Source organism: Myzus persicae, unplaced genomic scaffold (assembly GCF_001856785.1).
Source record: "Myzus persicae strain clone G006 unplaced genomic scaffold, MPER_G0061.0, whole genome shotgun sequence".
Lineage (NCBI taxonomy): Eukaryota > Metazoa > Arthropoda > Insecta > Hemiptera > Aphididae > Myzus > Myzus persicae.
Genome location: NW_019100802.1, coordinates 1,477,113 through 1,497,558, shown reverse-complemented (window position 1 = coordinate 1,497,558; position 20,446 = coordinate 1,477,113). Strand labels below are relative to the sequence as shown.

General features: G+C 27.2%; 1 protein-coding gene across 2 annotated transcripts; it reads left to right on the top strand.

Moving 5' to 3' along the window:
• Positions 1-2,445: 2,445 nt before the first annotated feature.
• LOC111043097 (eIF-2-alpha kinase activator GCN1) lies at positions 2,446-20,422 on the top strand. 2 transcript variants are annotated; one of them, XM_022327918.1, is made up of 36 exons: positions 2,446-2,598; positions 2,669-2,768; positions 2,881-3,076; positions 3,285-3,446; positions 3,504-3,681; positions 3,739-3,991; positions 4,053-4,231; positions 4,370-4,570; positions 4,641-4,793; positions 4,918-5,089; positions 5,169-5,398; positions 5,494-5,626; positions 5,711-5,835; positions 6,107-6,288; positions 6,359-6,578; positions 7,475-7,808; positions 7,876-8,437; positions 8,533-8,743; positions 9,714-10,599; positions 10,659-10,838; positions 10,905-11,390; positions 11,482-11,621; positions 14,197-14,345; positions 14,406-14,517; positions 14,645-15,063; positions 15,134-15,257; positions 16,485-16,718; positions 16,776-17,039; positions 17,109-17,222; positions 17,995-18,419; positions 18,490-18,701; positions 18,775-18,923; positions 18,984-19,088; positions 19,152-19,367; positions 19,774-19,791; positions 19,897-20,422. In XM_022327918.1, the coding sequence occupies exons 1-36, from the start codon at positions 2,581-2,583 to the stop codon at positions 20,023-20,025; spliced, it is 7,971 nt and encodes a 2,656-aa protein (XP_022183610.1). In that variant the 5' UTR covers positions 2,446-2,580; the 3' UTR covers positions 20,026-20,422. The 2 variants fall into 2 exon arrangements, with proteins under 2 accessions (XP_022183610.1, XP_022183611.1); XM_022327919.1 differs by lacking the exon at positions 19,774-19,791.
• Positions 20,423-20,446: the final 24 nt, after the last annotated feature.

Below are 20,446 nucleotides of genomic sequence, written 5' to 3'. Positions count from 1 at the left end.
TATTAATGATATCTTGCTGTTACAAAATATTCCACCTGGACTACCTGGTTTAATATTATTATTGATGATGAGTTTTTAGAACATCTTCTATTAAGAAGAACTTGATAGAGAACTAACATAATGCATTCGGTCCAACTAAACTTTAAATACCTATAACGGCTATAACTAAAGCCAGGATTTTACTGCAAAATACATTATTTTTGGGAAGTCCTAGCCCCTAGGCCATGCTTTTCAATTTCAAAATCCGTTTCATACATCACATAATTGAAAACGTACACTTTTATTTTACATTTTTTTCAGTTTTGGCCTTTTTGAGTATTCATTTTAATTTTTAAGACATTTTGTTAATTTTAAGTGGGTATTTATTCATTATAGGTATAGTTATTTACTCATGTCCCGGTCCGCGGCAGCTTTTACACCTAACATTAGTCAACATGCGACATGAGTGCATTAGCCATTATTACAATATTTTTGATTTTTTTAAAAATAAAGAATAAGAATTAAGAAAAAACATCAAATTTATCAAAAGAACTGCAACTGATTGTACAAATAAAAGCTCCGTAAAAGCATCTTTAGCATTTTCTTTACTTATTACTTATTAGGTATTAGATTTGATATTTCCTGCTGCGAAAGCTGCAGTGGTTTCTGCAATGATTGGCGAAGAAGCTGCAAATAGCTTAAATGATACAATAACAAAATTAATTGATGGTTTATCAGGACATTTAAAGAACAGTTGTTGAGAAGAATGAATAAAAGTTTATAACTTTAATAAAAATAAATATAAATGTGTATATTTTGTTATGTCTACTTCTATAATTTGAAATGTAAAATAGTTATTAAAATTTTGGTTATGATAACATGAGATGTTTTGTAAAAAAAAGGTATTTGACAAAAAATTGGTAGAGGTTCCGCAATTTCCAAAAATCTATCATCGGGGGTCCGTGTTCTACAAAAGGCTAAGAACCACATCATATATATGATATGTGCTAATTAAAGAAGATTAAATCTTTTATAAGAAACAGTAAGAGTGATTCTGTTACTAAATATTTTATATTTTTAAAAAAAATAATGTTTAAATGCCACATATATTTGAAATAGGAATTTTGTTTTTACAAAATTTTTAATCTCAAGTAGGTAACATATTAACATGTATAGGTACTCGTATTTTAAATGTATATAGTACCTATATAATATATATTATTGAAATTTTGGTACCTCACGGCTAACGTAGGTAAAAAAGTACCTACTTTGGGTTAATGATGAACAAAAAATTCTAATAATTTATAACTGGAAATTGGTTTTCCCAAATCCATTTATTATAATTTATAACTTTTAATTTAGTGTAACATAAGTAACTTAAAAAATTTACCGTAAATTTTACCAATTTTTTTTTTACTGGTAAATTATTTTTTACCAAAACAAATGTTATGTGGCCCCTCTAATCAAATTAAATCAAAAACGCCTATACTGAATATTTGTTTTATTAAGGTATAAAATAATTATTATTTGTTTTGTTTTTTATTATAATAAGCAGCTAGGTTAAGTATCTAGGTTGGACCAAAGTAGGTAAATCGAAAAAGAAACTTACTGTGTTATTGTCATTTTTAATATTGATATAGGTACTTGTTACTGTTTATATATTTTGTTAAAGTATCAAAATTCTGCCACCCTTACTATATTATATTAGGAGTTAGAACATTAAATATCAGTAGGTAATTAGGAAACATTTTTATAGGCATATACGATATACCAAAAAGGCAGATTATGTGACATTGATAATATTATACAATTATTAATACCAAAGTTATGTCTAAATATAAATGTTTTGACTTAAAAAGAAATAAAGGCTATGCAAATTTTGATAGTTTAGTTGAATTTAAATTATTTATTAATTGTAATATCAATAATTAAATATTAGTATTTCATAAAATGTACTTCCTAATTATTAATGTCTAATACAGAACAATAGATATTTTCGATTAATTTTTTTAATTTTTTGTTGATTATTGTTATTATTAGAAAGAACTTGATTTAACAAGTAGATATACGACATTAGTATCTAATACAAATCGTATTTACTAATTTATAATAGTTAAAAATAACAATGGCTCCAAGATGTAACTATTTTACCATTTTTACCACATTATTGGTAAATTTACCGTTAAATTTACCTGTACGTTAACCGATATTTTTTTTTGGGTAAATTCTCCATCTCTAAATATTACAATTCATAGACATAAATAATATCTATAATAATATAAAACTTTATCACAGATAAATATATATTTTATTCTTATTTTTATATTTTTTAGTAATAGATACTATCTTAATCCGTTAAATGTGCTCACTACGCCGTTTCGATGTTATCACAACCGTTACTATGTTCTGAATAATCGGTGTTTTATCATTTTGAATTTCACACCGAAGTTCATAACCATGAAAACGCACATCAGCCGAATGCTGTCGACAGTTGTATTCGGCTTAATATCTTTCGTTTACTTGTCATATGCGAATTACGAATCGAAAGTTAACATGTTATTTGTAATTTAAATTTAAATTTCAAGTTGACACAATTCTACCATGTCTGATCAGAAAGGAGTAAGTTTATAATTGATTGAGAATTATGTGTGAAAATATATATTATAATTTTATAATATTTGTTTTATAGAATACTAAACAATTTTCGGACTTTCATTTGAAAGTCTTGTCATCCAGCATTAAAGAACGAAAACTTGTTTTTAAAAATGTTACAAATGCTGTTAAATCTAGTAAATATATTAATATTAATATTGTTATGTGTGGGACTTGTAGTTGTCGTAATCACACACAAACGCTGCAGTTATTATTTGTTCAAATTAAATTAATTATACACAATTTCAGATATTTCTAATGAGGTATTGAATAGTATTGGTGATGTTTTTCCAATTGTTTTTAGTCGTTATCAAGACCTAAAATCACAGGCATATGTCAAAGATTTTGTCAAAGTACTGATGGTTTCAAAACCAGAAGCATGTCTAATAAATTTTACTCCGATATTAGCTGATTATGTCAATACATTTCCTCATTTAAATATATCGTAAGTATTATGTAATTTAAATGTCTAATATAAGATTATCATTTACACAATATAAGGGTTGTTATTCATCAATGATGATAACTCCTCAAAATAGCAAGGTAAGTTTTTATTAAATTTAGTGAGATCAATTTTAAGTAACTTAAAACAGTAAATAATTAATTTTAATGATTAATTATAGACTCTATTTTAAGTATTGATTATCTTATAGGAATAATTTGGCAAAATCAGCTTTCTTTATGTTGCAAGTTATAAACATTATTTTCAAAGTAGCATTCAAAGATTATAACACTTCACATGCAATTGAATTGAAACAGCTTATTCAACTTCAAGCTATACTAATACATTTAGTTTCAATATCAAAAAATAAACAGTAAGTAATGTTTTACTGTATATAATTGTCAAATATTGTATTTTATTTAATATTTAGATTATGTATAAAATCATTTAATGCAATCAACGATATTTGGATACATGATAAAGGTACATTAGAATATTATGGAGAATGTTTAAAAGAAGTCGAATCAAAACCTTACTTACTGGTCATTGAATCATATTTACTTAAATCAATGGCATTAATTAATATGAATCTTGCTAACAAATATAAGGTATTCTTAAATATGTAATAATGTAACATATTGGTATTAACTTTTTTTAATTTTAAGGAACCATTTTTGGAGGTATTTATAAAAGAAGGCATTGCTTGCAAAACACGACCAGAGCAAGAATTTATACGACAATGTTCTTTTACTGTTAACTTAGTTTCATGTGATGAGTTCAAATCAAAATTGTTGCCTCCCATTTTAAAATCAATGCTTCGTAATCCTGAAGTAATATTGGAGTGCATTGCAACAGTTATTTCTAGCACAAAGTTAGATTTAAGTGCTTATGCTGTAGAAATAACTAAAGGATTTTCTGGTATAAACTACTTATTTAAGATTTATTTTTTCTCTTGTGATCTATTTATTTTTAATTTTAGCTAATATTTATTCTCAAAATGAAAGAGCTAGAATCGAGTCTACTGATTTATGTAAGCAATTGGCTTTAAAATGTAGTGATGCAACTGTGGTTTCTAATATATTGAAATTTTTGTTCAATATTTATCATGGTTCTGAAGGAAAATTGAGTACATCCGAACAAAAAATTAATATTCTACAAGTAATAATTAAACAAAAATATATAAATTTATTATTTTACAGCATGATTATTAATGTTAGATATATTATTAATTTCAGTATTTTTTTTTTTACAAAATCAATCATGTTTATAAAATACTAAAGTATTATTCATTTTCAGGCAATAGGAAATTTTAGTTTTAATACAGTGACTAACGATGACGATTCTCAGCAATTAGCAGAGTTAGCCATTGACCAATTCATCAAAGTATTAGATAACGAAATGCATGAAAAAACGTTGGTACATGCCATCCAAATGTTAACTTTGTGGAGCTCAAATTTAAAAAAAAGAATTCCCAAAGCATTAATTATGTGGTTTATTGTAATTATTTTTTTATTACTTTAAAAAAAAAATATGAACAATTTTATGAATTAATTATATAATTATTTAGAAAGGGTATGATAAAAAATCGTCTGTATTATCTGTAAAATTATCGTACATGGATTGTATGACAAATATTTTCAATAATGAATACTCAACATGTGCAGTTGATGTCATACCATTATTATTGAAATGTGTTGAAAAATGTTCTCAATCTTCTCAAGTATGTAAAATTATTCATTATTTTAATCTAATAAAATAAAATATTCTTTTATAGTTTAGGTAATTGTAAGCGAAATATTTTCCATGTAAATGTATGCATTCATTGAATTTTATATTTTATGTAGGTTCCAATTGTGACAGAAGCATTATATGCCGCATATTTGTTATTACTTATCATAAAAAAAAACCCAACACTTAACAATGAAATTGGGTTTACTTCATTATGGAATGTGGTCCTCAATTCAGATAAAGCATTATTTTTGAGTGAAAAATTGTTATTTCAGTTTTCAGATGATGGTATGTTTTCTATATTATTTACTTGTAATACCATTAAATTTAAAGAAGATAATTATTGATTAATTTGTTTTAAATTTAGTGTTGAATAAAATATGCATGTTCAGTTTGCTAGTGTTAGATATGAAGTATGATCAAATTAATGGTCCCATTGAACCATATTTTAAATCAATAATTGTGAGTCTTCTGTCAATTAAATCATCGGTCCGTATACACTCTAAGACAAATGTTTTAAAAGCTGTGTCATTGCCTGGAGGGTCTAAATTAGCTGCTTCACTGCTGAATGCAACTTCACAATTTTTGGAATCCAATGTATATACTTATTTATTCCATTTATATGTTTATAATTAATCACTAATTACTGAATAGTTATTAACTATATTGATTTTTTTTTTAATTTAAATTAGAATGATTTAGAAATTAATCCTAAACACTTGGTAGAAACAATTCTCATATTATGCCATAACAGTAATATTTTAGAAGAAGAACAAAAAATCTTGGCTTTTGAATCATTGAAACCTTCACATCATCCATTAATTGGTATAAAAAAACTTTTCCGTTTGATAGTAAATGCTTTTTAAATAAATACATTAAATTAATTTTATATTTATTTATAATTTATAGAATCATATGCTCCAAATCTATGGATAAAAATAGTTAATCGTTTCCAACTAAAACCATCAGTTTTCATCAGATTGTATGAAAAAAAACTCATAAAACTTCTTATAGATGATTATATACCCACCAAAGTAAGTACATTTTTAAAAAAGCCATTTAAAAGTTAAATAAGCCTGACTTTGTTAATTATGATATCAATACATTTGTAACCATACAATTTTTGTTAGGGATCTTCAGTATTTTATCAGATTACTTAAATATGTGCATTTAAATTGGTTAGAAAATAATGTATATTATTATTATATTGAAATATTGAAATTTCTAAATTAATTAAGAATGATTATGCTGTAAATCTTGATATTTAATTAAGTGTATGTTGTCCTAATTAAAATGTGTTATTAGTGTATGGAAAATGTTTTAAGTACTGTGACCAGAATGAATGGAGATACAGTAATACCTGCAGTTATCGATAAAGTTAAACAACAATTAGAAGAAAATGATAAATATATTTGTGTAACTGAGATCGAGTATAACATATATTTGTATCCAGAAGGAGAATTGTTCGATAAATCAATTTTAGCCGAGTAATGTTATTTAGAGTGTTATCCAATTGTACTTAATTCGACTTAAAATATAATAATATTTGATTCACAGGAAAGAAAATGAAAATATTATGAACCTTAAAAATATGAAAAGAGAAAGTAAAGCTTACTCATATAAAGAACAACAAGAAGAAATTATGTTGAGAAAAGAAATTGAAGCGAAAAAAATTAAAGAAGGAAAAATTAAAAAACCAGAACTTTCAGCTAAACAAAAAGAAGCTATAGCTTTAGAGTTAGAAAAAGAAGCAACGATCAGAAATAAATTGAGAAGTGTAAGTATTTATATTTTTTGCATATAATAATAATTTATCTCTACTTTGTAATATTACAATAACCAATGATGAATAACAATTGAACAAAAATGGCAATTTAACATTTTTTCATACCACTTAATTTGCATTGTAATATACCTATTCTATTTTTATTCTGAGAGGGGTGAACTAATTTTGTTATACCTGAATAGTTTCTACAATTCTACCTTCACGATTATACATTAAGTACATTTATCATGACATGTATTTATTTATTTTAAATTTCTTACAGTATTTATGATATTGTTATATTAAATTGTTTAATTGTTATTTGTGATGTTTACCTAAAACTTAATATTGGATGTAAAACAAAATATAAATTAAAGTAATTCAAACAAAATCCAATTTTATTTTTGTGAATCTATTTACAATATTCACTGGTATAGCAATTTTCTTATTAATAGCCAATAGCTCTAGTCCACATAAGTTTTCTCGTTGATTCTCTAGCACAATCATTTTTTAAATCTACAGAGTTGTATACTAGATTAATTTTTTTTTTCAATAATACAATATTATCAAATTCACAATTTGTTATATTTCGTTCATATATGGAAATATACTTAAAAAAATAGATTTAACAATTTTATGATTCCTTAAATTTATCGTATCAAATAATTTTTACAATTTTGAATGTATATATTATTATATTGGGACATTCACGGAAAACGTCGATTGAATAATATAAGTATTCTCAATCAATAAGATATGGATAAAGTTTATAATTAGGTAAATTCCAATTGTGTATATTGTATGTAATATTATTTTTTTGTCAGCTTGTTTTCAGTTGGACATGTTTGACTTGGCCAATAATTAAATCTGTCTCTGTAGTTATTCATAGTATGTATTTTATTTTGTAGATGAATGACGAAATATTGACTTTGGTTTCAATGATGAAAGGAGTTATCGCTGGAAATTCACTCTTAGTTTCTCAGTCATTGAGATATTTGATACCAGGAATTATCTCAAATTTACAATCTATCATAGCTGCACCACATCTTAAACAGTTATTCGTAGATTTAGCATTTTGTGCTTTTCATGCTGATGAAACAAAAAAAGCCAAAGTTGGATCCAAAGTTAATAATGATCGCATTAAATTATCAGATTCTCATATTAATGCCATAGCTTATTATACTCTTAGAAAGTTAAAGCCAAAATGTATAATTGAAGATGCTTGGTTGATAGAAAATATAGGTATGTTGAATGTATTTAAATTAATTTTAGTGATACCTTTACTAATTTTTTTTAATATGTTTGTTAGAAAAAGCAACAATGAGGCTCGTTAATTTGTTTTGTGATTTAAGTAAAAAAGAGGGACAGCAATTTACGTCTCCATCATTTTGTTATTCATTCACATTGATCAGAGCTGTTATGTTGGATTTACCTTTTGATCATGAGTTGGTTTATGATTGTTTATTATTAATAAAAAATCAATCAGCTGTTCGTCCCAAAGCAACTTCAAAAGCAAAAAGCAATTCAGATCTTCAACGACCCAAATTTTTACCACGTATTGAAATGTTTCAACTATTATCTGAAATAATAAGTCGTACAACAGGCAGTCTTCAAGATAAAGCTGTTTTAGCATTTCTATCAGTCGCTGATAGTTGTTCTACTGACGAGAAATGTGATCCAGCTAGCCGTGATGAAATTTTATGTTTACTATCAGCACTTCAAAATCCATCTCGAAATGTAAGATATACCGCTATTAAAGCATTACAGAAAGTGGTTGATGCTTTTCCAACATCCAAAAAAGATAATCAAATCATATTAAGAATAACTAAAAGAATATGGATTACTAAATTTGACATTTATGAAGAAAATAGGTATGGTTATTAGTTTTAGAAAAATTAAAAAAAAAAATGTATATCAATAAATGTTTCCTGATTGTAAATTTGTTTTTATTTGTTTTTGCTACTAGGGAATTAGCAAATGAGTTATGGGAATCTTCAAAACTGGAAATAAAAGTTAATGGACTTCTAGAAAACTTATTGGAAGACGTAGTTCATCCAGTTGCTGATGTACAAAAGGCAGTAGCTACTGCTCTTTTTTCACTTTTAAAAGACTCTCCTATAAATGCTACAAATATTGCATTAAAAAAATTACTCACTTTGTATAACAGTAAAATTATGGTAAGTTTTAAATTTTATACATAAGGTCTTGTAGGAAGGTGTGATAATGATTTTGAAAATCAATAAATCCCTATTAAACCAAAAATTAAATTTTTATTTTTCCGAATATTATTTGTACAATCCATTTTGTTATGTTACATTTTGATCTAAGGGTAAAAAATAGCATCAGCCTAATAATAGCTAGTATAGTCCTTATGATGGAGACACTAGAGCTGAAAAGTTGTGTATGAAACAAACCATAAGGTGTTTAATATTGCAACTGGGAATGCATGAATTTCTTTTGTATTGCTTGCAAAAAGTCGTCAAAATTGTATGCCTGGCCATACAACCCGGGAACAGAAATTATAGTACTAAAGATAATGCGTTGGAGAAAACTTTCTCAGAACTTAAAATAAAAATTTATAATAATGTCAACTTATGCTAAACCCAAAACCTCCCTTATAAATACTCTTTTGGAACGCAAATGGTATAATACTCCTTACCATCAGAGACAATTCCAATGCCAAACATGTAAATTTAGGCTGCAAGTCAAAATACAGTAGGGACAAATTTTCTTAGATGTAATCGAAAACCACAACTTAAAGTTTACATACCAATCTCACACAAATAAACTTGATGGTTAAAATGTCTTCAAACAGTGTATTATATTATTTCTCAATGAGGTTTTAAAATTGTTTAGTATGTTTTTCAATTGCAATGTTATTGATGTAGATATATTTAAAGTTAAGTTGCTTTACTAATGAACCTTAGTCCTCAAACCATATTTCATATAATCTGTGCCTTAAATGAGTTTTAATGTAATTATTAATATTGTATTACAATTCAAGGTAAACAATTCATAGAGCTGTCAAAATTAAAAAAATATATATATCAATGATAAAACATGTATTTTTTATAGTTGAATTTTTTTAAATAACATATTAAATAATTTTTTGAATTTAAACTGTTCAACTTAACATTTCTGTTTTAGAAACCAGAAGATAATATAGAATTGGATGATTGGCAAGGTCGAGTTGGTGTAGCTATGGCATTGGAACAGTTGTCAATATTATTAAGTGATGATATGGTGATACAATTAGTAAACTTTTTTGTTTCTACGAGTTTAGATGATAGAAATGATGTTGTAAGAGAGCATATGCTTAAAGCCGCAGTAGCTGCTGTAAATTTACATGGAAAAAATAATGTTGATCGTTTAATGAATATATTTGAGAAGTTTTTAAAAAAAGCAACTTCTTCAGAAAGTTTTGATAATGTCCGGTTAGGTGTCGTTGTATGCATGGGAAGTTTAGCAAGACATTTAGATTCTGATGATCCCAAATTAAAACCTATTACTAACAGATTACTTGAAGCATTATCTACTCCATCTCAAGAAGTTCAAGAGGCAGTAGCTAATTGTTTATCACCTCTTATGCCATTAGTCAAAGATGATGCATCTGCTATATTAAAGAAACTTTTAACCCGCCTTTTCAATTCAGCATCATTTGGAGAACGCAAGGGTGCTGCTCATGGAATTGCAGGTGTCATAAAAGGTCTTGGTATTCTAAGTTTAAAACAGTATGATATTATGAGTACTTTAACTGAAGCTATTCAAGATAAGAAAAATTATAAGAAGCGTGAAGGTGCATTATTTGCATTTGAAATGTTGTGCTCAACATTAGGTCGATTGTTTGAACCATATATTGTTCACGTTTTACCACATTTGCTATCATGTTTCGGAGACAACAGTGAGTATGTACGGACAGCCACTTATGATTGCTCAAAAGCAATAATGAGCAAGTTATCAGCTCATGGTGTAAAGCTAATCTTACCATCATTATTGAATGCATTGGAAGGCGATTCATGGAGAACAAAAACTGGTAAGAATACATTTATTTGTTTGTTTTTAACAAATCTAATTTTATTATTTGATTATTAGGTTCGATAGAATTATTAGGAGCAATGGCATACTGTGCGCCAAAACAACTATCATCATGTTTGCCTAGTATTGTACCAAAATTAATAGAGGTTTTAAGTGACTCTCATATAAGTGTTCAAGAAGCTGGAGCCCAAGCTTTAAAAGTCATTGGTTCAGTTATACGAAATCCAGAAATTCAAGGTAATTTTCTGATACATTCATATGATATATCATTCAAACCTAATTAATTAAAAAACTTGTTTGTAGCTATTGTTCCCGTTCTTCTTGAAGCTCTTCAGAATCCATCAAATAAGACTGCTCCTTGTTTACAAATTTTGTTAAACACTAAATTTGTTCATTTTATTGATGCTCCATCACTTGCATTAATTATGCCTGTGGTACAACGGGCATTTATAGATCGCTCAACAGAAACAAGAAAAATGGCTGCTCAAATAATTGGAAATATGTATTCTTTGACTGATCAAAAAGATTTGACACCATACTTGCCAAATATTATACCAGGACTGAAAAATTCATTATTAGACCCAGTTCCAGAAGTTCGAACAGTTTCTGCTCGTGCTCTTGGGGCCATGGTTCGAGGAATGGGTGAAACTAGTTTCCAGGATTTATTACCCTGGTTAATGCAAACTCTTACATCAGAAGCCAGTTCAGTAGATAGATCAGGTGCTGCCCAAGGTCTGAGTGAAGTTGTTGGTGGACTTGGTGTAAATAAGTTACACAGTTTGATGCCAGGCATGTTATAAAACTAAATATGTATACTAGTTAAAATTTATTTTTAATAATTTATGATTTTTAGGTATTAATTAATTTTTTTTGTATATAGAAATTATTGCAACTGCAGAACGTACAGATATAGCCCCTCAAGTTAAAGATGGTTATATCATGATGTTCATATATATGCCAGGTGTATTTAATGATGATTTCATTCCTTACATAAATCAAATCATTACACCTATTTTAAAAGTAAGTTACATTAAAAAAACAATTTTATCAACAAATTTTTTTGTTCTCAAAAATAATAGGTAGAATAATTATACAGTGTGGTTTTTTTTAAACGTAAAATACTCATTATTTCTGTATTAATTGACCTTGTTAAATATATTTTTCTTTATATTATTATTGGAGGTCATTACAATACTATATTTTGAAGAAAAAATCAAATTTTCGTTATTTTGTGTTGCTATAATTGTAGATTCTCTGCTGAGTGACGAATGCATTGTTTTTAAAATGATGTGTGTTTATTTTATTTTTATCTATGTACATGATAAGCAGTCAAAATAATGCTTCAATTTTCAACTTGAGTATTTTTTCCGAGGGGACAGTAAATCTAGTTGGTACATTCAAGAGTTCTAAATTTAAAATTCCCAGAAGTTTTTAAAAGCACCAAGAAAAAATAAATATTAAGGAAAAATAGTAATTTTTACTCAAAATCAATTTTGGTTAGGTTAGACCCTAAATGACCCTAGATACATGGAATGTTTACTGAAAGTCTATGTTAGTATTTTCTATACACCATTAAATTTTCAAAATATTTTGGCTCATTTTGAGCTATTTATAGGCATATGAAGTTTTTAATTGTTAAGAGTTTTTTTTTTTAAATTTTTGTCGATAAAACAATTTTGGTTTGGTCCAAAAACTTGAAAATTTAATACAAGGTTCCCTGTAAGTTTTTGTTAGCGAAAATTAAAAAAAATTTGATCATAAATCCACAGTAATTTTGTATGAGCATTTGAACTTAGAATTTTGACGAAATTTGTAAAAATTGAATTTACCTTTATCAAAAAAGAGAATATGTTTACTGGGAAGTCAAATTAAATTTTTATGAGTGTTTGAAATTAAAATTCTTACATTATTGGATGTTCACTAGTTTTTTCATGGAATGATTTCCCTATTTTGTTTGGTTCAAAAATAAATAATTGCAGGCACTTGAAACTAACACCAAATGTTTATTTTATCATTTCTATAATTTATAATTTTTTTTAAATATTTTGACTTTTTAAGCTGTTAACTGAGATTTTCAGTTTTAAATTTTTTCTCTACAAATGTCAATAAAATTTTATTTTTTGAGTCAAAAACCTTGAAAACTTAATCCAGGGTTCCTGATATATTGTTACAACAGCAGTTGAAAAATATTAAAAGTATATAGGCACAATTTTTTTTGTAGTTTCTTAGGTTCAAATTTTGATAAAATTACATATTTAAGAGGACGTTATACCCGCATGTGTTGTCTCCGTCTTATAAGAGCTTAACATATCAAATTTTACCTTCAGCAGATCACTTTTGGTTCAGTTAGCTTAAAAATTAGAGTGATTTGACCTTTTATTAAAATTAAAGGTAAGGTTTTTTACAGAGAGATTCTCTTGGGCTTTTTATTATATTTTAATTTTAAAGAGAGTTATGAGTATTTTAAGTTATGCAAAAAATTTTAAATACTCATAAAGTCATAACTATCTTTAAAATTAAAATATAATAAAAAGCCCATGAGAAACCTTCCATAATAATCCTACCTTTAATTTTAATAAGAAATAAATTCACTCTAATTTTTAAGCTAACTGAGCTAAACAAGATCTGCTGAACTTAAAATTTGATATGTTACGCACTTGTAACACGGGGACAACACTTGCAGGTATAACGTCCTCTTAATAATCAAGAATGACAATTTAAGTTATTTTGTTGCGATTTAAAAATATTATTTGTGGATACTTGAAGCTTCTAAAGTATATTATTTTGTACAAATAATATTAATTCAGCCTATTGGCTACAATAATAATAGCAACAATACAAATGTAACATAAAATATCCTAGAACTGCAAATCGTCTCGCTCAGTATCATTTTTGTGTACAATGATATTATATCATTGAATTCAAATTGATTACCGTCCATTTCAGTGACCCGCTTGTAACCAGAGAATTACCCACTTACCACTTTTTTGACAACATACATATAAAGTTTTTTATTTCAGAGTATTTATATATTTATACATTGAAAAAAAAATGTATTTTTATAATGTTTAGAGTTTTCATAATTTAAACTACAAAAGAAAATATGTTGTTAATAATTCCTTACTTGTCTTATAATTGTACTGTTGTGCAGTGGGTGGCTAAAAGTACAGTTTCTGAGCTGCGGCTGGCCACTATGACTAGTTGCAGTTTGAAAACTGTACCTTAGCTGAATATTCTTCAAAAAATAGAAGTATATAAAAAAAAACTAAAACCTACATCATTATATATTCATCTACTCAATGTAAGAGAAATAGGTGACAAAAGTAATTGACTATAGTTTTTATTAATATTTTTTATATGTATTATATATAATTAACAATGTTCATATTATATCTGAATTAAAAAATATATTTATAAGAACTAATGTTATTGTTTAATGAGTTAGTAACATATTGTATAACTTTTTCCCTATAATTATTCTCTTAAAATCTAATTATACATCAATTAATTTAGTGCTACATGACGGAAAAAACCTTACATACTTGATATAAAATTATAAATATAATATATTATACTACGTAATTTTTAATGTTAGGCTTTAGCAGATGAAAATGAATTTGTTCGGGAAACTGCGTTAAAAGCAGGTCAACGAATTGTAAATATGTATGCTGAATCTGCAATACAATTACTCTTACCTGAACTTGAACGTGGTTTGTTTGATGACAATTGGCGTATCAGATTTAGGTAAAATTATTATATTTATTTCTCAGTTAAATCTATTTATATTTATATTTTATTTTACAGTTCTGTTCAACTACTTGGTGATTTATTATATCGCATATCTGGTGTGTCTGGTAAAATGAGCACAGAAACTGCTAGTGATGACGATAATTTTGGTACAGAACATTCTCACAAGGTTTGTGAATTTTTAAATCAAAAATAATGAAAAAAAATGTTTTTATATTGGATACTGACATTATATTTATTGGTTTTTATTTTAAAAAACAACTTGATACTTGACAAAATTTAATTACATTTTTAAGGCTATTATTGGCACCTTGGGAGCAGAAAGACGAAACCGAGTATTAGCTGGTTTGTATATGGGTCGTTCTGATGTTGCATTAATGGTTCGCCAAGCAGCGCTACATGTATGGAAAGTAGTTGTCACGAACACTCCACGTACTTTAAGAGAAATATTGCCGACATTATTTACACTACTGTTGGGATGTTTAGCTAGTACTAGTTTTGATAAAAGACAAGTAGCTGCAAGAACTTTAGGAGACCTAGTAAGAAAACTAGGAGAACGTGTGCTACCAGATATAATTCCAATTTTAGAAAAAGGTCTTGAGTCTGAACAAGCTGATCAACGTCAAGGAGTTTGTATTGGATTGTCAGAAATTATGGCATCTACTAGTAGAGATATGGTATTGACCTTCGTAGATAGCTTAGTTCCTACCGTCAGGTAATTATTTATAAGACTTTAAAAGTATTCGCTGTTTATGAAAATCAATTGCATTTATTTGATTATTTAGTCGAGCTTTAGCAGATCCTTTACCATCTGTGAGACAAGCTGCTGCTAAAACCTTTGATAGCCTTCATTCAACTGTGGGACATCGAGCATTAGATGATATTTTACCATCCATGTTAAATAATTTGGTATGTAAAATAAATAAGCATTATGTAGTAAGACTCAAACTTCAAGGAACCAGCTAGAAAGAGAGTGTCTTATGGGGGAATTGGTAAAAAATCCTAGGTGGTTAAAATAATAAGTTTATTTATTTAGTATAGAAAAACAGGTTTATTTATTTATTTAGTGACAATGTGTCATACAATTATAAGATTATTGAGTTTATTTATTAATTAAAGTAAAACAGGTTTATTAAACATTAACATAATATCTATATACTAAACAACTTGTACTGACTGAGTGATTGATCCATCGTCTCCTACACGGATCTGCCAAAGCTATGAGTATGACAATTGGTCCATAGTTTGTTTTATAATGTGAATGTCAACTAAGAAAAGATTTTCTAAAATTTGCATTTAAAGAGGTCCTCAAACAAAGATTTTGAGATTCATGGTGGAAGTTGAAACTTTTTTTATTTTGAAATTATTGTTATTATGCCAATGGTTACAGTTTATAATAGTAATAGTAGAAATCACTACTTTTTTTTAATTGTATATAAATGGTCACCATTGGTTAGGTGAGTACTCTATTCTATATAGATTAGGTTCAAAGTATACATCAAATTGTCGCGTTAACATAGCCTCGAGCTTACCCATATACTCAAAAACTTCTCGATTGATTTTGATGAAAACTCAGACTATTTTTAGATGAAACTAGTTTAAACCTCCCAAGTAAAATATACCAAGTGCGAAGTCTAATCAGAGACATGCGGTTGCCCATCTAAGTTGAATAATTTCACAAGCTAAGTCCTTGAACCGAGGTACACTAAAACTGAAATATATTTAAACCAAGATGTACCTAAATAGCTTACATACTATATAGGAATTTTCGGCAAAAAAGCGGCACATGGCCAAAGCAAAGTTATTCAGCTAGTATATTATAAAATTATAAAAATTCAAACATAATTTTTCTCACCTTTTGGTGTGGTTGAAAAGAAAGAGTTTGTTTTTGCTTGCTTGATATTTTGATTATGTACTTCAGTAAGGATGTTTTCAATTACTATGGTAATTTGTCATAATGTGCTAATTGAAAGAGTCTAATCTGATTTCTTAAAGAAAAATTAAGTGTCTTAAAAAGTGGTTTTTACATTAACTAGTATGGGAAATATCTAGGGATTGGTGGATAACAATGGCTGAAGCGAGTCTTATTATGTCAATATTGATAATGTATTCATAAACAAATATTTTTTATTTTAGAATAACCCAGATTCAGAAATCGCAGAGAGAACTTTAGATGGATTACGCCAAGTGATGGCAGTTAAATCCAGAGTGGTTTTACCATATTTAATACCTCAGTTGACTCAACCACCTATTAATACAAAAGCTTTATCAATTTTAGCTTCAGTTGCTGGAGAAGCTCTTAATAAATATTTACATAAAATATTACCTGCCTTATTAACAGCTTTATCTAAAACTGAATCTGCGGCTGAGGTAAAGTTATTATTATTAATTGTTGTATTGTATTTACCTGCAAAATTATTTTATTAGGAACTAGTATATTGTCAAGCTGTTGTACTAGCAGTTTGTGATGATGCCGGAACTATGGTTGATTTACTATTAAATGCCACACAAGCAGAAAATGTTTCTCAAAAGCAATCAGCATTACAATTATTAGCTGTATTTTGCACTCATACAAAAGCAGATTATAGTTCATATGTTCCTAAACTTTTACATGGAATAATTTATCAATTTAAAGATCAAGATGAGAAAAATTTACAATTAGCTTGGGAAGCTTTGAATGCTGTTTGCAAAGTATTTTATTATTTTATTTATTTCAATCTTGTTCTTTGTGATTTGTTTATTTATTTATATTTATTATAGTCTGTTGATACAAAACAAAGTAATCACTTAGTATTTGAAATACGTCAAGCTATAAAATTTGTGATGAGTGATTTCAAGCATTTAGAATATCTTCCAGGTTTCTGCATACCAAAAGTAAGCTAATGATTTTTTTTAAAGGCGATATTCTAAATCTTTTTGAATGACTATATTATTAAAAAAAAAATTTTGTTTGTAATGAAATAAAGTGCTTCAAAAAATAATAATTTTTGTGGTCTAAAAATTGTTATTTAATTTAATTAATGAAGTTGAGTTTTACCCACGATATCAGAAAATCCCAGCATATCTAATATTATACACTTTTGATAATTACTTTGTACGATTAATATAATTAAAGAAATAAAAATAATTTAACATATAGATTATGGAAGTATATTTTTGATAAGGTTATATTATATTTCTTTAAATATTTTTATCATTTCCATAATATTAACAATTATTTCAGCATAGTTAGGAACAACTAAAAATAAAAATGTTTAATAGCATAGATAAATTATATTATATCTACTCTGATGTTTCAAGCTTTAACCAATGCATTATTAAAATATGTATTTAAAAAGTAAAATAAATGTATAAAAGAACCTTACAATAAAATATATAAATACTTATACATTTACACATTAAATTTTTTTCCTATAATTATTTTAATTGTACAAAGTAAATACTCCTTGTGTATTTTAGATTCTGAGATATTTTTGTTAGATAGTGTGATATGGTATAATGAGTAAATATGATACTTTTAGAGATGAAAACACTATTTTCATTCAAAATAATTTTGTTTTTTGTATATTCCTTTAATAAATGGTTATGATTTGCTTTACATTTGTTTCACCCAAAATTAAACTTTTTATGTCTGTTTTATTTGTAGGGGGCTGATCCATTTGTACCAATATTTAGAGAAGCGATTCTTAATGGTAGTCCAGAAATCAAAGAGCAAGCAGCTCAAGGTTGGGGAGAAGTTGTTAAAGTAGCTGCAAAGGAAGGATTAACATCTCCTGTATTGAATATGACTGGACCTCTCATTCGTATTTTAAATGAACGCTACACATGGAACATAAAATCAGCAATTTTAGAAACAGTTGCTTTATTACTAGCCAAGGCTGGAAGTAATTTAAAACAGTTTCTACCCCAGTTGCAAACAACATTTTTGAAATCATTACAAGACCCAAATAGACAAGTTAGGCTTAAAGCAGCCAACGCTCTAAGTCATCTTATTGTTGTACATTCTCGCACGGAAACAATTTTTGTTGACCTTCATTCTGGAGTAAAAAATTCAGAGGATATAACCATTAAGTAATTAAAACAATAATGCACAATATCAAATTACTTTTAGTTTATGCTCTTTTTAATTTCTTCTCTTTAGAGAAACAATGCTTCAAGCTTTACGTGGTGTTATTTCACCAGCTGGTGATAAAATGTCAGATCAGGTTCGAAGAACTGTATTTATGACTTTAAGAGAAGGACTAGGGAACCCAGAAGATACTATTAGAAGTGGCACTGCTGGTTGTCTCGGCGCTTTATGTAAATGGTTGTCTCCTGAACAATTAAACGTTGCTTTGAATGATCATATTTTGAGTTAGTATAGCTTATTCGACTTCATTATTCTCATGTTATTCCATATTTAATACAAATTTACATTTTCCAACAGTTGATGATCCTTCACTAGATCCAATATTGAGGCATGGTAGAAGTTCAGCATTGTTTGTTGCCCTCAAAGAATCCCCAGATTCAGTGTTTAGTTCATTGTATAGTGATAAAGTTATAAAAACAATTTTATGTCATTTACAAGCAGATAAAGTAACAAATAATTAATTACTTATAACTCCAATATTAAATGATCACATTTTTAATTTTTAGATTTCTATTGTGATGAATGGAGTTCGAAGTTGTGGATATTTATTTTTACACTTAATGAACATTGGTTCAATAATACCATCACAACTTTTAAGTCCATTTACTAGAGTATGTAAAAAAAAAACTTATAATAATTTTATATCTTATACTATTTTATATAATAAATTATAGTTGATGAATCAGTCCAGTAATGAAGTTAAGCAGTTAGTGGCACATATTTGTTCATATTTAGGGAAATCGGGTGTTACTATATCTCCAGAATTTCAAAAGGCAACCATACCAATGTTAGTTAATGGAACTAAAGAAAAAAATTGTTATGTCAAATCAAATAGTGAAATAGCCCTGGTTGCTGTTCTTAAATTGCAACAAGGCGATGCAACATTGCAGGTAAATACAATTTCATGAGCGACTATAAATTTTAATTGATTACCATAAAATGTTTTATTTTTATTTTTAAAAATAATATATTATTAGCCTCAAAATAAAAATAGTTAAAAATAGCTTAAAGTTGTTATCAAATCAGCCAATGGTTGAGGCCTGATGTGGCCAAGCAACTTATGTGTCTGGCGGACAAGCATAGCCTCGAATCCCAAGCTCCAGGATGGGTGATCACCTAGGTTCCTTCACACTCCTTGCCCCACTCAAACACATGATCCTAACACTTACCGGAACTCCCCCTAAATGCTAATGGCCATAGTTATCAATGCTCAGTCCATTAAAAAAAATAATTAATGCTTTTAAACAAGTTAAAATAGAATTATTGTTAGTAAAAACATGTATATTTTAAATGCAGCCTGGACCTGAAATGGAGGTAAACAATTGTGCATACAATTTGAGTCTATAAATAACATTTGGCTATGGATTAAAAATAACAATAATATATACTAATATACTATTTTATTATCTTTTATTTTAGGCTTGTTTGAATTTATTAGATACTGGTGCTCGTGAAGCACTAAATGATGTTATAAATAAAGTATTGCGTAAAGTTTCAACTCAAATGGACACCAAAATTGAAGAGCTGGATGATACATTAATTGGTTGAAATTAGTATTATAAATCAATTTAAGTATTCGCATTAATTTTTGTGTGTATAAATAATCAGATTAATATTAATAATATTAACTCAAATCATTTATTATGTATAAAATGTTTGTGCTCATAATGTCAATAATTTACTAATTATTTAAATATTGTACATGGACATTAAAAGAAGTTAAATCAAATTGTAACTAGTAATTACATTGCAGTTTAATATTTTGTACATTGATTTTTATGATACATTTTGATGTTTTTATTAGAAATTATGATTAAATTATGGAAACAATATATATTTTTTTAAGACGTACTACACATATCCAATTAAAGAATAATTCGAATACATCATGAACTAGGTCTCTTAATTTATTCATTTGGATATTAAATATGTTGAATAAAAACGATTTTTTATTGTTGATAAATAAGTT